This window comes from Polypterus senegalus, chromosome 15 (assembly GCF_016835505.1).
Source record: "Polypterus senegalus isolate Bchr_013 chromosome 15, ASM1683550v1, whole genome shotgun sequence".
In the NCBI taxonomy this organism is placed as follows: Eukaryota; Metazoa; Chordata; class Cladistia; order Polypteriformes; family Polypteridae; genus Polypterus; species Polypterus senegalus.
In genome coordinates this window covers 6,142,199-6,158,356 of record NC_053168.1, presented here as the reverse complement: position 1 = coordinate 6,158,356, position 16,158 = coordinate 6,142,199, and the positions used below count along the sequence as shown (strand labels likewise).

The 16,158-nt window shown below is 48.7% G+C and overlaps 1 protein-coding gene across 1 annotated transcript in view; it reads left to right on the top strand.

Annotated features, from left to right (window-relative positions):
- Positions 1 to 10,538, top strand: part of ulk4 (unc-51 like kinase 4) — a 459,640-nt gene extending 449,102 nt beyond the window's left edge. The window contains exons 36-37 of the mRNA XM_039736934.1: positions 7,269 to 7,354; positions 10,354 to 10,538. Of these exons, the coding sequence (XP_039592868.1) occupies positions 7,269 to 7,354; positions 10,354 to 10,417 (150 nt within the window). The 3' untranslated portion in view covers positions 10,418 to 10,538. The remainder of the gene's footprint in view (positions 1 to 7,268; positions 7,355 to 10,353) is intronic.
- Positions 10,539 to 16,158: the final 5,620 nt, after the last annotated feature.

Below are 16,158 nucleotides of genomic sequence, written 5' to 3'. Positions count from 1 at the left end.
TTGTCACCCGACGATGACATTACAAACAACATAAAACACGTCTGTATTGCGTAATTGGTTTATTTCAGATGTATTGTCTCACGTACACGGCTCAGTTACGTTCCTATTGTAGCGACCCTCAGTGTGGGTAGAGGAGAAGGAGCAGCTACCCTCTAAAACACACGCAGCTCTGATCTCGCTCTCAAAAACGCTCGCACAGTGTAGTGTCCCTGGGGCGGCAAGCGGAGACCCGTGGTCCATTGTCACCGGGGCCACAGCTATCGCTCGTGTGCAGGATGATGGTTCGCTGCCCGCCCACTACTGCTCCTGACAGGACACCGGCTGAATGGCGCAGAGGGGGGCATTTCACTGCCCGCCCAGCACAAACGGCTGCCCCACTCGTTCTCGGTGGGCGTCTGGTGATGCTGCAAGCGGTGACCCGGTTGTGGCTGAACGGGGCGGCGGGTGGGTAGCATTGTAGTGTGCCTCAGGTGGCTGCCTATTTAATGGGGGCGGTGGTGTGCGATTCACTACCCGCCTTTGGCCACACCGTGTTCGTTCTCGCTGGGTGGACGCTGCAGGCAGCATACTGTAGTGGAGGTGACTGTGTGGTGGGCGGGTGGTGAACCCCCTCGCCGCCCCCGTTCATTCTCAATTGCAAGCCTGCTTGTACTGTTACGCACACGGCAGGCAGGCAGTTGTCTCTCGTTTAGTACATCAGACGTGCTGACGACGGGTGCCTTCCTGCTGTGATAGCATGGACAGTGCTGTACTCTGCCTGTAGGGTACAACTCAAGAAGGGACCCCTAGAAGTGGGTGACATACCGATGGAGGCAGTGGACTGGCAGCATTTCTTCACCCAGCCCTTCGTTCATCATTCCACCACCTCCCATAACCAGCCTCTCTCTTTCTCTCTCTCTCTCCTTGAAAATGAACCATTTTGGATACGCGGCCACTTCATCCACATCACAGCGTCGTTAATGGCGGTGGGCCGCACAGCGGGTAGAAGCTTCGGTGACGATCACACTCGATTCACACATGGGGACCCAAAACGGGTCGGTCACGAGGGCACTTGCAAGGGAAAAAGTGGGTTGTGGCATCAAAAAAGGTCGAGAAACATCGATTTGAAATGAACGCAACCGCGTGGAAAAAGTGAAGTGCACCTGTCCAGTTATGACAAACTCCGATACGTCAAATTGGAACATGAGAAGAGAGAGGGGATCTCCTGTGAACCTTATTTTAAACTCTGTGTGTGTCGTCTCCATCTCGAGGTAGAAGGAGCTCCCTGAGGCCTTCAGAAAGAAGGTCACCGATGACTTTGAGCCTTGGAGGGGATTGAGAAAGACCTCCAAACTACTGGAAGTCAAGCATTTGTGACGGGTGGCCGGGATACCAACAGAATTGAAGGACCAGGAGGAGAGAGCATTGGTGAGGCAGTACCTCCCCTGGGATGCTAGAGGGCAGCCCTCCTAGGCGGCTGTGGCACCACGGATTCCCGCAGGGCATGTTGGGATTTGGAGTTTGGTGCAGCCCTGTTTGGTTGCATGGGGGGCGCCAGGCGGAGCTGCAGAAGCCTACAGTGGACTTCTACCACACTGATGAGCCAATGAAGGAGCCGCCTCACTCCATTAGAGGAGCCAGAATCAGGAGGAAGAGGATGAACCTTGATGGAAGAGGAGAAGGAGGAGGAGGAATGAGGAAGAGAGAAGGAGGAAGGGAAAGAGAGGGTGCCATCTTGTATTGTGCTTAAAAAGTGTGTTAATGTGGGGATTGAGACAAAAGCGTTTCCCACAGCAAAGTCCACATGTCTTGTGTGCTGAACTTTGGCTTCTGTGTCTGGTGTGTCAGAGAGCCGTACGCCCCCTGGTGTCCACACATTCTACTGTCCTGAAGATCATCTACAAGTGCAGAAGATTTCAGATAACTGCCAGCTTCTTCAGGCCAGGCTGCCAACATGTTCGTCCCAAGAGCAGATCAGTAGATGTGGAAAAGAAATCTCAGAAGTTCATCACAGGAGACCTCCTTGTAGCTCCTGTCACCATTGATGTCACAGTGCGCGAGTCAGAGGGCACACAAATGACGCCAACATGGGAGGTGTGCCAGGAGGAAACCAAAAGTACATTAGAGCAAGACGGAAGTGTGCCCGTGAACATCCAGGCAAAGACCAGGATTGATGGGACAATGTGCTTTGAAGAGTTTGCCCACAGTGCCAGACGACACGTTTGGTGGAAATCAAAGACGATATTTGACCAGAAGCATCCGACAGCAGCTGTGAAGCACGGCGGTGGAAGTGTTCAGGTGTCGGGTTACCTCGGTGCACATCTCGCCATCTTAGAATCCATTTGGGTATAGCGAGGGCATCTGTCAGAGGACTGGAGCTCAACTAAAAAAATGGACCTGGCAACGTGACCACAGCCCAAAACTCGCCAGTACATCCACCAACAAAAGGCTGGAAAGGAATACACGGAAAGTTCTGGAATGATCAAGTCAAAGCCTACCACCCGAGGTCCTGTGGACACAAGACACCCCCCTCAAGCATCTCATATTCTGGAAGGTTTCTACTTGGACGAGTAGGAGAAAGTTGCTGCCAGCTGAAATCAGAGCCGGTTCTAGGAAATGCCCACTTGAGGGGGCACTGCCAGCTATTAGAGCCAAGGACGGACTTACTCTTTCACCAGGTGGAAATGGCTTACCTGTTCATTTTTTTTGTTTCAGTGGCACCACCAGGGGGCATCAGCGAGCCCCAAGCACCATCACACCAAAAGTCCCGGGTTCAAATAATGGACGGTTTTTATTACAAATACCTCCAAAGGTAACAAAGAGCCCAGGTGTCCTTTCTCCTCCTCTACGATTCCCCTCTCCTTTCACCTCCACACGGCCCTCCTCCAGTCCAGCTTTGCTCCACGTCCTCCCAGTGCCGACTCTCCTGGATAAGGGAGTGCAGTCCCTTTTATTATTACTTGTGGTGCCAGGGCCCTTGCCCGATGGAAGTAGTTCCCGGTCTTATGGAAGTCCCACTTATTAGGAAGCGCATCTCCCTTGCGGCAGCCACAGACCCCCAGCAGGGCTGTGTTGTTGGACTACACTTCTCAGCATGCCCTACTGGTTCCATCCGGGGGGAATAAAGAGTCCCCAGCAGCATCTTCTGGTGGACTGTCTGTCCATCCCCTTCAGCCTCCTCCTTCCGGGTCTGACTCCTGGTCGGGATGCCCATCTGTCTGCTCAGAGCCTCCCGTCTGGGTAAGGGACCATACCCCCTCTGTTTGGGATGCCCATCCAACCCCGGTGGCATTTACACCACATAGGTTGAAAAACACATTTCATGGGGTGTACTTACTTTTTCACACGCATCCACATTGCCCGCTAGTGAGTAAGCTGGATTGTGGCGCCTGATCCCAGAGCTCCAGAAGTGTGGCTAATGGCTGGACATGTGGCACGTTCGCTCGTCACCGCTCGGGCACACTTGTTGGCCGCCGATGATGAAAGGCACAGCTGTGGTCGTCTGCGGCGAACAGAGCGAGACGTCTGGAGCCACCGTCGTGATGTACACACCAGGGCTTTACCTGAACCTGGCCTTGTCAGTCAGTCGGTCGGTCGGTCAGTCAGTCGGTCACACATGTGCACTTGAGCCCGTCAGGCTGCTCTCGTCATCGTCCTTGTTGTCTTTACATTTCGTCTTTTCATCTCGCCGATGTGAGGCTGCCGTAGGTCCTCTGCAGACGTTTACAGTTACACTGCGGCGTCCCAGCTTCTCACACTTTCACCCCGTGTCTTCTCTCACCGACGCCTTTCCCTCTGGGAGTGTCATGCGATCCCACGGTGAGCCAGCGCTGGTTGACCTGAGTGTTCATCCATTGTAACTCCCCACCTCTGGCTACGCGTAGCTTCACCTCATCTATGGATGGTCTTCCTCCAGACGCTCAAAATAATAAGAGGCGGCGTAAGAGATCCCCCCATGTGGGCACATCGGCACCCCGGGGCTGAAATGTGAGCTGTGAGGTGACACCGCCGCCTTCTTAATGACACAAATGGCATTCAGGCTTTGTCTCGCACTCTAAATTCTGATGTCTACTGGCACTTCATGTATGGCACTAGTGTGAGATGGATAGTGAAAGGCACTATATAACAGATGTGACAGCAGATAGATAGGAAAGGCACTATATAATAGAGAGGTAGGAAAGGTGCTATATCATAGATAGGAAAGGCGCTATATAATAGAGAGATAGATAGATAGGAAAGGCGCTATATAAATGATAGATAGATAGATAGATAGATGTGAAAGGCACTATATAATAGATAGATAGATAGATAGATATGAAAGGCACTACATAGTGGAGAGACAGATAGTAAAGGCAATATATAATAGAGAGATAGATAGGAAAGGCACTGTATAATAGAGAGATAGATAGGAAAGGTGCTATATAATAGAGAAATAAATAGGAAAGGCGCTATATAATAGATAGATAGGAAAAGCGCTACATAGAGGAGAGACAGATAGTAAAGGCAATATATACCGAGAGATGCCTTAAAAATAAGAGTCAGTGTAAGAGATCCCCCCCATGTGGACATCGGCGCCCTGGAGTTAGATCTCTAAGCCCAGCCTGGTATGTGACATTACAGTTAAATTCTGAAGTCGGTGGGCTGACTGACTGTTCACTTCATTTACGGCACCTGTATAAGATTGACAATGAAAGGCACTATATAGCAGTTGTGACAGCAAATCCATGATTGATGGAAAGTAAAGGCTCTACAATGGATAGTAAAGACATTACATAGCAGATAGCAAGGCCACTGTATGGCGAGTAGATAGCCAGGTAGTAAAGACACAGTACAGTATAATAGACCACAATGGTAGTATATGGGTAGGTAGATAAAGACACTACATTGTGGTTAGATGGACAATAAATGCACTCACTGTACAGTAGATGGGTAGATAGTGTGGCATGCGGCTGGGGGTGGAGCCCAGCCGGGATGCCCAAGAGGACCGGAGGAGGGCTTGTGCCTCCTCCAGACCGCGAGGGGGCGACCGTCCTGGTTGTATTGGGGGCCACGGGTAGAGGGCTTGGAAGCCCAACCCTGTAGGGGCCCGTGGCCACCGCCAGGCAGCGCCCTGGTGCCTGAAGAACCCTGGACCTCAGCACTTCCGCCACACCCGGAAGTGCTGGGGGGAAGAGGACTGGGGACACCCAGAGGGCTTCCGGGTGCGCAGCCGGCACTTCTGCCACACGGGGGTGTGTCCGCGGGGGATTGCCGGGAAAGCAGCTGGAGCCCATCCGGCCTGGTATTTAAGGGGCTGCCTTCCCTTCCTTCATCAGCAAGAGTCGGGTGGAAGAGGTCGGAGCTCGGAGAGTGGAGTGGAGGCGGCCAGGAAAGGCACTAGAGACTGTGAGGCCTGGACTTTGCGGGATCGGTGCTGGAGGAACTGGGACGTGCACTAAAACAATTGTAAATATTTAGTTGTAAGTAAACGTGTATTGGATGAACAATGATGTCCGTCTGTCTGTGGCCGGGGCCAGTTCCACAATAGTAAAGAAGCCATAGTAGAGAGAGGGGAGAGGTTAGGAGTCTGCGCTGATGGAGTGCACTGCCGCACCCGCCACATGACAAACCACCTCCGTAGGTAGAGACCGTAGATAGATAGAATATAAAGACTCCATAGTGGACAGATAGTAAAGACACTATATAGTAGATAGCTAGATAGACAGTAAAGGTAATACAGTATATAATAGACTGCAATGGTAGTATATACTGTAGTAATTAGGTAGGTAGATAAAGACACTACATCGTAGTTAGACAGATAGTAAAGGCGCTATATAATAGGTAAATAACTAAATAGTAAAGGCGCTATATGCAGGAGTAGATAGTAAAGGCGCTATATAATAGACCACAACAGTACTATATAGTATAGTAGGTAGATGATAATAACTACACTACTGTACTGTATATAATGGTTAGATCGGGTAGCTAGCTAGCTGGATAGTAAAGGCACTCTAGAGTGACAGACAGTAGATAGACAGGCAGCTAGTGAAGACACCGTGTAGCTGAAATATCGATAGGGTCTTAGGAACTTTTTCATCTCATCTGCTTTCTCAATCATTTATTTAGCAAAACTATCAACAGATGTGGTGGTCTGCTGGGGACAAAGCAAGTCCACCCTTGGCCTCAGAGGCTGGCATTGCCCCCCTTTTAGCCGAATTGACTTGTTGTAGGTGTTTTGTAGTCTCTGACATTTTGGTTCATCCCTCCATCCATCACTCCTTCCATTGTAAGATGCCGGTGGGCTTCCTTGCCTGTCCTGCCCGTTTCAAGCCCCCCACACCGTATTTCAGTGGGGTTCAGCTCCTGGCCCATCCATAACCATCTGTTTCTTCTCTCCGAGCCTCGCCTTGCTGGATCTACTGGTGTCCCTCAGGGTGAAGTCCCTCAGCCGGCCCACCCTGACTAATGTGGAGTCTTAAGAAGCGAACCAAAGGACAGTCAGCAGTAAGGCGGCGCGTGTTTAGTTTGTAAAGCACTGAAGGCAGAAGACCCCTTAGCGTCGTCGGCTCTCACCAGGGTGTATTTTTTTTTTTTTTTAAACTTTCACTTCTGTGTGTCCGTTGAAAATGCGGGGGGTGCGTTAGGCGGGGGGGTCTCACAAGTATCCTCTGTGCCCCTCACTATTATGGTGAGGTGTTTCAGTAAGTTTCTTCAAAAGCAAGTCACATGCAGGCAAGCCATGGATCACAAAGAAAAATGTGCCGCCTTCAACGTGGCCATCCCTGAGCAGGCAGACGGTCTTCTCCTGACATCTCTACGATTAAGCGCACGTTCTGTGGTCTGCCGGCCCCTCGTAACAAACTGCTCCGCTGCTGCTTCTTCTGCCGTCAGGGTGGGCTCTTTGTTTGAGAAGGTTCTGTTATGTCCACGTAAAGCTGCCCACCCGCTGTGCTCTTCTGGTGCCTGTAGGGGGCGCTGCTTTATGTGGTTGGAGCAGCGAGGAGCCCCCCCGAGTCTGTCGCTTTTCTCCAAGTGTGTTCGTTTTCTTTGCCTTTGTAACGTACCCTCTGAAGGGCGCTATATAAGGTGGGCGGTGAGGAGTGGGGCTGCCCAGGAGAGACCCTGCTTTAACTGCATAATGGCAGTCCACTCAGGCAGGGTGGAAGACCACCACGCAATCCCGAAGCTGCAGTGGTCCGCGTGCTTGTGCAGAGGCTCACTAAGGGAAGGTTTGGGGGGGGACATGAAAGCTGCTCGCCTGAAATGCGTCCCGGTGGCCATTGACGGCTTCTTGTTTGATTTCTTTACAGATCACATCAAACGAGAAGCATTTGCGGAGCCTGAAGGAGGCCGAGGGTCTAGTGGGGGCTCTCCAGCGGCTGACGGAGACGGCCAGGTGAGTTCCCCGGGGGCCTGTACACGTCTCCTGTTACATGTGCCGCTTAGCGGGGTTGAGGTCTCCTCGGAACGCCAATCCCCCGCCTGCCATCCAGCCCCCAGCGTGTCGGCTTTGTTTTGTTGCCGTCATTAACGTTTGCTTTGATCCATTGATGTGGGAGGCCATGGCGGGAGCCGCACGATGAAAGATGTCTCAGAGCTGTAATTTCTCATCTGGCCGGATATGGGCCTATTGTGGAGCTGCCGCCCCCCCCCAGCAGCCCAATTTGGATTTTTACCCCAAGCCCCCCCCCAAAATGCCTTTTGATGTCTGCTGGTTGGGGCTTCAGCACCAGAATTTACTGGCAGCGTTTCAGCTGCATTGTGTGTTTGGCAAAGCGGCACTCAAATTCCTTTCTGCTAAACACAAACTTTTAAACGCTGGCATAAAGGTGGGATGGCCGGGTGGGGGTGCCTGACGGGGAAGTCCGCCGAGGTACAATCATGTAACTAACGTGTTACGTTACACCACTGGTAACTGGGCACAGAGCGGGGCACACGCCGATCTGATGGCTTGCCCGAGCAATATGAGCCCCCCCAGCCCTCCACGGTTTGCACCGTGCTGTGAAAAAGTATTTGCCCCTTCTTAATACCCTTCATTTTTATTTGTTGCAGTGAATGGCTTCAGATCTTGAGGCTTAGTAAAGGGAAAACTGTCTGTGTCATTCCAACAGGTGGCACATCACAGACATTTGTAATAATAAAATTGCATTTGTCATTCCAGTGGGTGCCTCATCAAACATTACGGCTGCTTTCATGAATCCCATACCAAATAGTATATAACAGAGACATATGTATAGCATGCCATTCCAAAAGATGGCACATCACAGACATTTGTAATAATAAAATGCATTGTATTTGTCACTCCAGCAGATGGTGTAACACAAACATTACCGCTGCTTTCACAAATCCCATACCAAATGGCATATAAGAGAGACATATGCATAGCATTTGTCATTCCAACAGATGGCACATCCGAAACATTTCTAGTAATAGAACTGCATTTGTCATTCCAGTGGGTGGCTCATCAAATATTGGCGCTGCTTTCGCGAATCCCATACCAAATAGTATATAACAGAGACATATGTATAGCATGTCATTCCAACAGATGATGCCTCACAAACATTAGTACTGCTTTGACACTACGCATTACATTTGTCATTTTAACTGATGCCACATCACGAACATTTGTACTAATAAAATGCATTGCATTTGCCAGTCCAACAGATGGTGTACGACGAACATTAACACTGCTTTCAAATGGCGTATAACAGAGGCATATGCATTGCATTGGTCATTCCAGCAGATGGAGCATCACAAACAGCCACCGACTGGCTGGTTTTACAAATCCTATACCAAATGGTGTATAACAGAGATGTGCATTGCATTTGTCGCTCCAACAGATGGAGCATCAAAAATATTACCACTGTTTTTATGAATCCCTTACGAGATGTCATATAAGAGAGACATAGGATACACACACACACACACACACACCGTTTGAACTGCTGTGAGAGAGCAGCAGAGTTGGGACTCAAACTCAGGGCGACTTTGAATCACAGAGCGGCCTTTTCTGCCTCCTTACTTAAGAAGTGCACAACATTTTTATTCTGGTGGCGGGCAGTGGCACAAACCTGTTAAACTGCAGCGGTGCCAGCCACATACTTTACTGCAGACTCTTATTTCAGTGGTTAAACTTTTAGGGCACATATTTGAAGGTGTGACACACTTGGGGCTGGCAGCTTGTGACAGTTTATGGCACCACAGTAGGCCTCCCGCTCAGCTTTGCTGCATGTGTGGCACCAGTTACCCGCCTGGCAACACGCTAAGAGTCGCCATCTCCACCTTAGAGCAACTTGGTCTTTAGTGCCACCGTTTATTACAGGGGTGTCAAACTCCTGGCCTGGAGGGCCGCAGTGGCTGCAGGTTTTCATTCCCACCCGTCTCCTAATCAGTGCCCGGTTTTCACTCCTAATTAACTTCTTTACCCTTCATTTTAAGAGCCCTGTTTTTAAGGATTCAGTCCTCCGAATTGATTTGTTTCTTCATTAAATGGCAGCCAAACACAAATGAGATGTGAGACAAGCCAACAGGTGACCAGCTAAATTGGGGCTTTAAATGCCAACCAGTTTCACTCCAACCAGTCGATTCCTGCTGTTCATGAAACTCGCTATTTAATTCCTCAGCTTGTTGCCGCTCTCATTCTGCCACAGCAGACATTTTCCCAAACTGTCGATTTTCTGTTTCTTCTAAGAACAAAATCAAAATGTTTTGGTGACCTGAGCAGACTGACGTCACCGAGACCTTCACCTTTCTTTATTATCAGGTACTGCGTGATGGGCACAGGTGAGCTGGTCACGTGGCGGCTCATTTCAAGTCTCTTTATTGTTTGGCTGCTAATTAAGGAAAAAGAAACAACTAAGGGGTCGGAGTCAAGTGAATTAAAACGAAGGCATCCATCCATCTCTCCTCCAACCCGCTATATCCTAACTACAGGGTCACGGGGGTCTGCTGGAGCCAATCCCAGCCAACTCAGGGTGTAAGGCAGGAAACAAACCCCGGGCAGGGCGCCAGCCCACCGTAGGGCACACACACACACACACCAGGGACAATTTAGGATCGCCAATCTGCCTAACCTGCATGTCTTTGGACTGTTGGAGGAAAGCCACGCAGACACGGGGAGGACATGCAAACTTCGCATGGGAAGCGAACCCTTAAGGGTCTTCTCACTGCGAGGCAGCAGCGCTACCCACTGCGCCACCGTGCCGCCAAAAGAAGTTAATTAGCAGCAAAAACTGGTCACTAATTAAGAAAACGGGTGAGAATGAAAACCTGCAGCCCACCAGGACCCAAGCTGGGAACCCCCTGGTTTATTGTCTCGTCTTACTTGCTTTTATTTTAAGCCACCCCACCGCTCGAGTAAATAAAACTGGAGTTTTTTTTGTTGTTTTCTTGCAGATTCAAAGCAGACGTTGCCCTGACATCTCTGGTCGGTGAAATTCTGAAGAGCATCGGAAATTAGGAAAATGAAAACCACGTGCAACGGGAGGACACCACATGGACACGCTGTCCCACAAACTGGCCGTGTCCTTTATTTATTATTTTTTTATGTCATTTCCAAATAAAACTTTTAAGCAAAGTCAGCTTTGCGCTTTTTGTAGTGGTGGCATTCCCAGACTCACCCAGTGGCACAGACGACACCGAGTGGCTGTCACCCCAGCCTGGCAAGGAACCTTCCATAAGCCTTTGTAATGGATCACTGGGGGGTGGTAGGTGGCAGTGCCCATCTTGCTGAGTCCCCCATGTGCCCACCTGCAGGGCTGCACAGGAGTTGTGGACCCAAGGAGCAGTCCTGGGGAGGGGGGGCTTTCCTTGTTTAAGGGAGGTCTTGTCTGGCACAGAGGTGCCACCTGGGTCAACAGTGATGGCACCAGAGGGCGTCTCGGGTCTGGCCGACAGAAAGCTCATCCATCTCTGTCAGGTGAGTCGAAGTTGGGTGTGGAGGAAGGATGAAGCCCACCTGGGAGGAGTGGAGGTGGAGAAAAGAGAGGAAAAGAAAGAAAAGAAAAGAAAAGAGCTGTGCGCCGCTTTATTTGGAAGATTGAGAAGCCGCTGAAACGAACAAAAAAAGCTCGGCGACACCCCCTGCAAGCCACACCGGCCAATCAGATGACAGTACAGTTCAAGGCAGGCGGGGTGACAGAGAAGACACACGAGGTGTTAAGATTGGGGGGCTACACGGTGGTCCTGTCATTCTGAAGGGGGCTATCAGTGTAGGAAGCTCGTCTGGTCGTCCATGTCTTGTGTGAGGAGGACACGGCCGAGTCAGCCTGCTGTGTGGAGGGGAGTTACACGAGAAGACCCCTTTTATGAAGGCAAACAAACAATGTTTTATTTGTAATAAATCTAGATATATCGGTGTCTTGAAATTACACCGTCACAAATTAGGGTTGGGGTACAATGTATTGTAGAATGTCACCCGATTTCAATCCAAAGGAGCAGGCCTTCCATATGCTGAGGAGGAAACTGAAGGGAACAAGACCCCCTCCATCCCACAAAGGTCTGTGCTGCGCCATCTGTTGGAATGGCCGAGCTGTGGCGACTGGACAGAGACGCAAAAAGACGGACACTTCTCCTGTCAGGGTGCGTGCTTTGCATTTGTCACTCCAACAGATGGCGCATCACAAACACCGGCACTAATAAAATACTTGACCACTGGATGTGTTTGATACTCTGAGTGCCAGAGTGGTCAAGATTACAGAACGCACTTAACTTAGAGAACCCAGTATTGTGTGGCACGTGCCTACAGTCTCTCACAAAAGTGGGCACACCCCTCACATTATTGTAAATATTTTATTACTAGCGACTGGGAGGCCGATCGAATCGGGATACAAATCCTACGTTTGTGAAATCCATACTTTCTCTGTAAATAACTTGAAATGATTTTGTTATCATGGCACTGATTTGTGCTTAAAATGGACCTCTTCGGCCGATGTAATGAAGAGCTTCCTGTTTAAAACGGGGCTGCGAGACGTGAACTCAGTTCTTCGGCGCACCTCATTTGATTTTTTCTGGCAAACAAATTTTCAAAACAAACCGTATTTTAAGACTCTAATTAGAGTCGGAGTAATAATTATGTTGGCCTGGTCATTTTAAATCTGAGATCGGCTAAAATTGAAACAATGACCGTTGTTAATACCCAGCCATCATTACTCAGTTTGCCAATAGATGTCAGAAGGACGGATGCCAAAACCGAACTGCGCAAAGACAGATTTCGACGTACCAAGCAAATGGCGATACGTTCTGAATTACTTACGGTTCCGGAGCCGTCGAAGGGTTTAAGTCAGTCGACGATGTTAGTCCTGGAAAGTACACCCGACCAAACCAACCGAACTTACTGTTATCTGCTCGAACCAACATCGACTTACTATACTCGGCCGTCCAGCGGCGTCACTGAAGCATTTGAACATTCGTAGCCAATCACGCAATACTGCGTCCGCGTTTGCCACGTTATGTTCTAACTACAGAGGCAGAGTCCCATTGCATGGTTCTAACTTGTATTGAGTCGAGGTAGAGACGCGCACACCATACATACGGATAGTATCAAATTATATAGAAGGATATCTTTTCATGGCTGCGGTGGGCTGGCGCCCTGCCCAGGGTTTCTTCCTGCCTTGGGCCCTGTGTTGGCTGGGATTGGCTCCAGCAGACCCCTGTGACCCTGTGCTAGGATATAGCGGGTTGGATGATGGATGGATGGATCTTTTCATGGGACAACACAGAAGATTTGACACTTTGACCCAATGTACAGTAGTCCGTGTACTTCTTGTATCACGGTGTGAATTTGCTGTCCCCTCAAAATAACTCGACACACAGCCATTAATGTCTAACAACAAAAATGAGTCCACCCCTAAGTGCAAAATGTCCAAATTGTGCCCAATTAGCCATTTTCTCTCCCCGGTGTCATGTGACTCGTTCGTGTTACAAGGTCTCAGGTGTGTTAAATTTGCTGTTCTCGCTCTCACACTCTCTCATACCGGTCACTAGAAGTTCAACTTGGCACTTCATGGCAAAGAACACTCTGAGGATATGAAAACAAGAATTGTTGCTCTACATAAAGATGGCCGAGACTATAAGAAGATTGCCAACACCTTGAAACTGAGCTGCAGCACGGGGGCCAAGACCACACAGCGACAGGCTTAACAGGTCAGGTGCCACTCAGAACAGGCCTCGCCACGGTCGACCAAAGAAGTTGAGTGCCACGTGCTCAGCGTCATATCCAGAGGTTGTCTTTTAAAATAGACGTATGAGCGCTGCCAGCATTGCTAGAGAGGTCAGCCTGTCAGTGCTCAGACCACACGCCCGCTGCACACGGCATCAAATTGGTCAGCATGGCTGTCGTCCCAGAAGGAAGCCTCCTCTGAAGATGATGCACAAGAAAGACAAGCAGACTAAGGACATGGATTACTGGAACTGATGAAACCAACTTATCAAGATCAACTTATTGGGTTCAGATGGTGTTAAGTGTGTATGGCGACAACCAGGTGAGGAGTACAAAGACAAGTGTGTCTTACCTACAGTCAGGCATGGTGGTGGGAGTCTCATGGTTTGGGGCTGCATGAGTGCTGCTGGCACTGGGGAGCTACAGTTCATTGAGGGCACCATGAATGCCAACGTGTACTGTGACATACTGAAGCACAGCGTGATCCCCTCCCTGGGCCGCAGGGCAGTATGCCAACATAACGACCTCAAACAAACCTCCAAGACGACCACTGAGGGTAAAGGTGCTGGACTGGCCAAGCATGTCTCCAGACCTAAACTCTATTGAGCAAACAGAAGGTGGAGGAGCTCAAGGTCTCGAACATCCACCAGCTCTGTGATGTCGTCATGGAGGAGTGGAAGAGGATTCCAGTGGCAACCTGTGAAGCTCGTGTGAACTCCATGGCCAAGAGAGTTAAGGCAGTGCTGGAAAATAATGGTGGGCAGCCACACAAAATATTGACATTTTGGGCACAATTTGGACATTTTGCACTTAGGGGTGAACTCACTTTTGTTAACATTAATGGCTGTGTGTTGAGTTATTTGGAGGGGACAGCAAATTCACATCGTGATACAAGATGTGCACAGACTACTGTACATTGTGTCAAAGTGTCATGTCTTCAGTGTTGTCCCATGAAAAGATATTATAAAATATTTGTGAGGGGTCTACTCGTTTTTGTGAGATACTGTATGTGCTGTGTTTGTGAAGAAATCATTTTGACTTTGTCATAAAAGCCACAAAGGGCAAGAGCAAGGTTTGGGGCAGCCACCCGTGTCATTTGGTTTCCTGGCTGTAAATTGGCGTTTAAATGAGTACAGAACTGATGCGCACAAAACCGAGTCCAAAACAGAACTGAGGGAATCTGGAAAAGGTGGAGGCTTTTAAAGGGGAAGACAGGAAGTGAAGTCAAAGGTGGGCGGGCTCATGAAGGTCTTCAGCCATTGGTTCAAGCCCGGACGTGACATCACAGGGGCCGGAGCCGGCAAGGTCTCCTTCCATTGGCTCAGACCCGGATGTGACGTCAAGAGGGCCAGGTGGAATCTCCCGTGAATGGTCTCCAGGCCTGGAGGGCGGCAGCTTTTCATCCTAACCATCTTCCTAATCGGTGACCAGTTTTCACAGCTAATTAACTCCTTTTCTCTTCATTTTAATACGCCCTGTTTAAAGGATTCAGTCCTCTGAATTGAGTTGTTTCTTCGTTAAATGGCAGCCAACCAGAAATGAGATGTGAAACGAGCCGACGGATGAGCAGCTCAATTGGGTCTTCAAACTCCAACCAATTTCACTCCAATCACTTTCGTAACAACATTTATTTCTATAGCACATTTTCATACACACAGTAGCTCAAAGTGCTTTACATAATAAAGAATAGAAAAATAAAAGACACAATAAGAAAACAAAATAAATCAACATTACTTAACATCGAATAAGAGTAAGGTTCAACGGCCAAGGGGGACAGAAAAAAAAAAAACTCCAGACGGCTGGAGAAAAAAAATAAAATCTGTAGGGATTCCAGACCATGAGACCACCTGACCAGTCCCCTCTGGACATTCTACCTAACATAAATGAAACAGTCCTCTCTGGATTTAGGGCTCTCACGGAAGGACTTGATGATGATGATGGTCACGTAGACTTCTGCCTTTTAATCCGTCCATCATTGTTGGAGCATCATGAAGCTTTGAGTAGGTGGAGGTGGCGCAGGCGACGCCGATTCCTGCTGTTAATTGAACCCGTTATTCAATTCCACGGCTTGTTGCTGCTCTCTTTCTGCCACAGCACACATTTCCAAAACTGTTGTTTTTCTGCTTATTCTAAGAACACCATCATAAAGTTTTGGTGAGCTCAGAAATCAGCCTTACTGAGAACGTCACCTTTCTTTATTTTCAGATATTTTGTGATGGGTGCAGGTGAGCTGGTCATATGGCCACTGTTTTGTGTTTCATTACTACTTGGCTGCTAATTAAGGAAAAAGAAATAACTATGGGGTCGGAGTCAAGTTAATTAAAAGAAGTAATCAGCACTAATTAAGAAGAGGGTTAGAATGAAAACCGGCAGCCACTGCGGCCCTCCAGCACTGGAGTTCGACACCCCTGGTCTACAGTCCTGGAGGGCCGCAGTGGCTGCAGGTTTTCATTCTAACCGTCTTCTTAATTAGTGACCAGTTTTTGATGCTAATTAACTTCTTCAGCCTTAGCTTTAATTAGCTTGACTCCACCCCCTTAGTTGTTTTTTTCCTTAATTAGCAGCCGGACAGTAATGAGACAAACTGGGCATAAACTAGGGGGTCTCATGGTCCAGAATCCCTACAGATTTTATTTTTTTTCTCCAGCCGTCTGGAGTTTTTGTTTTTTCTGTCCCCTCTGGCCATTGGACCTTACTCTTATTCGATGTTAATTAATGTTGACTTATTTTATTTTCTTATTGTGTCTTTTATTTTTCTATTCTTTATTATGTAAAACACTTTGAGCTCCTGTTTGTATGAAAATGTGCTATAGAAATAAATGTTGTTGTTAAAACAAGCAGGACATGACCAGCTCACCTGTACCCATCAAACAAAATCTGAAAATAAAGGTGAAGGTCTCAGTAAGGTCGATCCCTCAGGTTACCAAAACATTTTAGGAGTTCTTAGACCAAAAAAAAAAAAAAACAGAATATCAACAGTTTTGGAAATGTCTGCTGTGGCAAAAAGAGAGCAGCAACAAGCCATGGAATTGAATAACGGG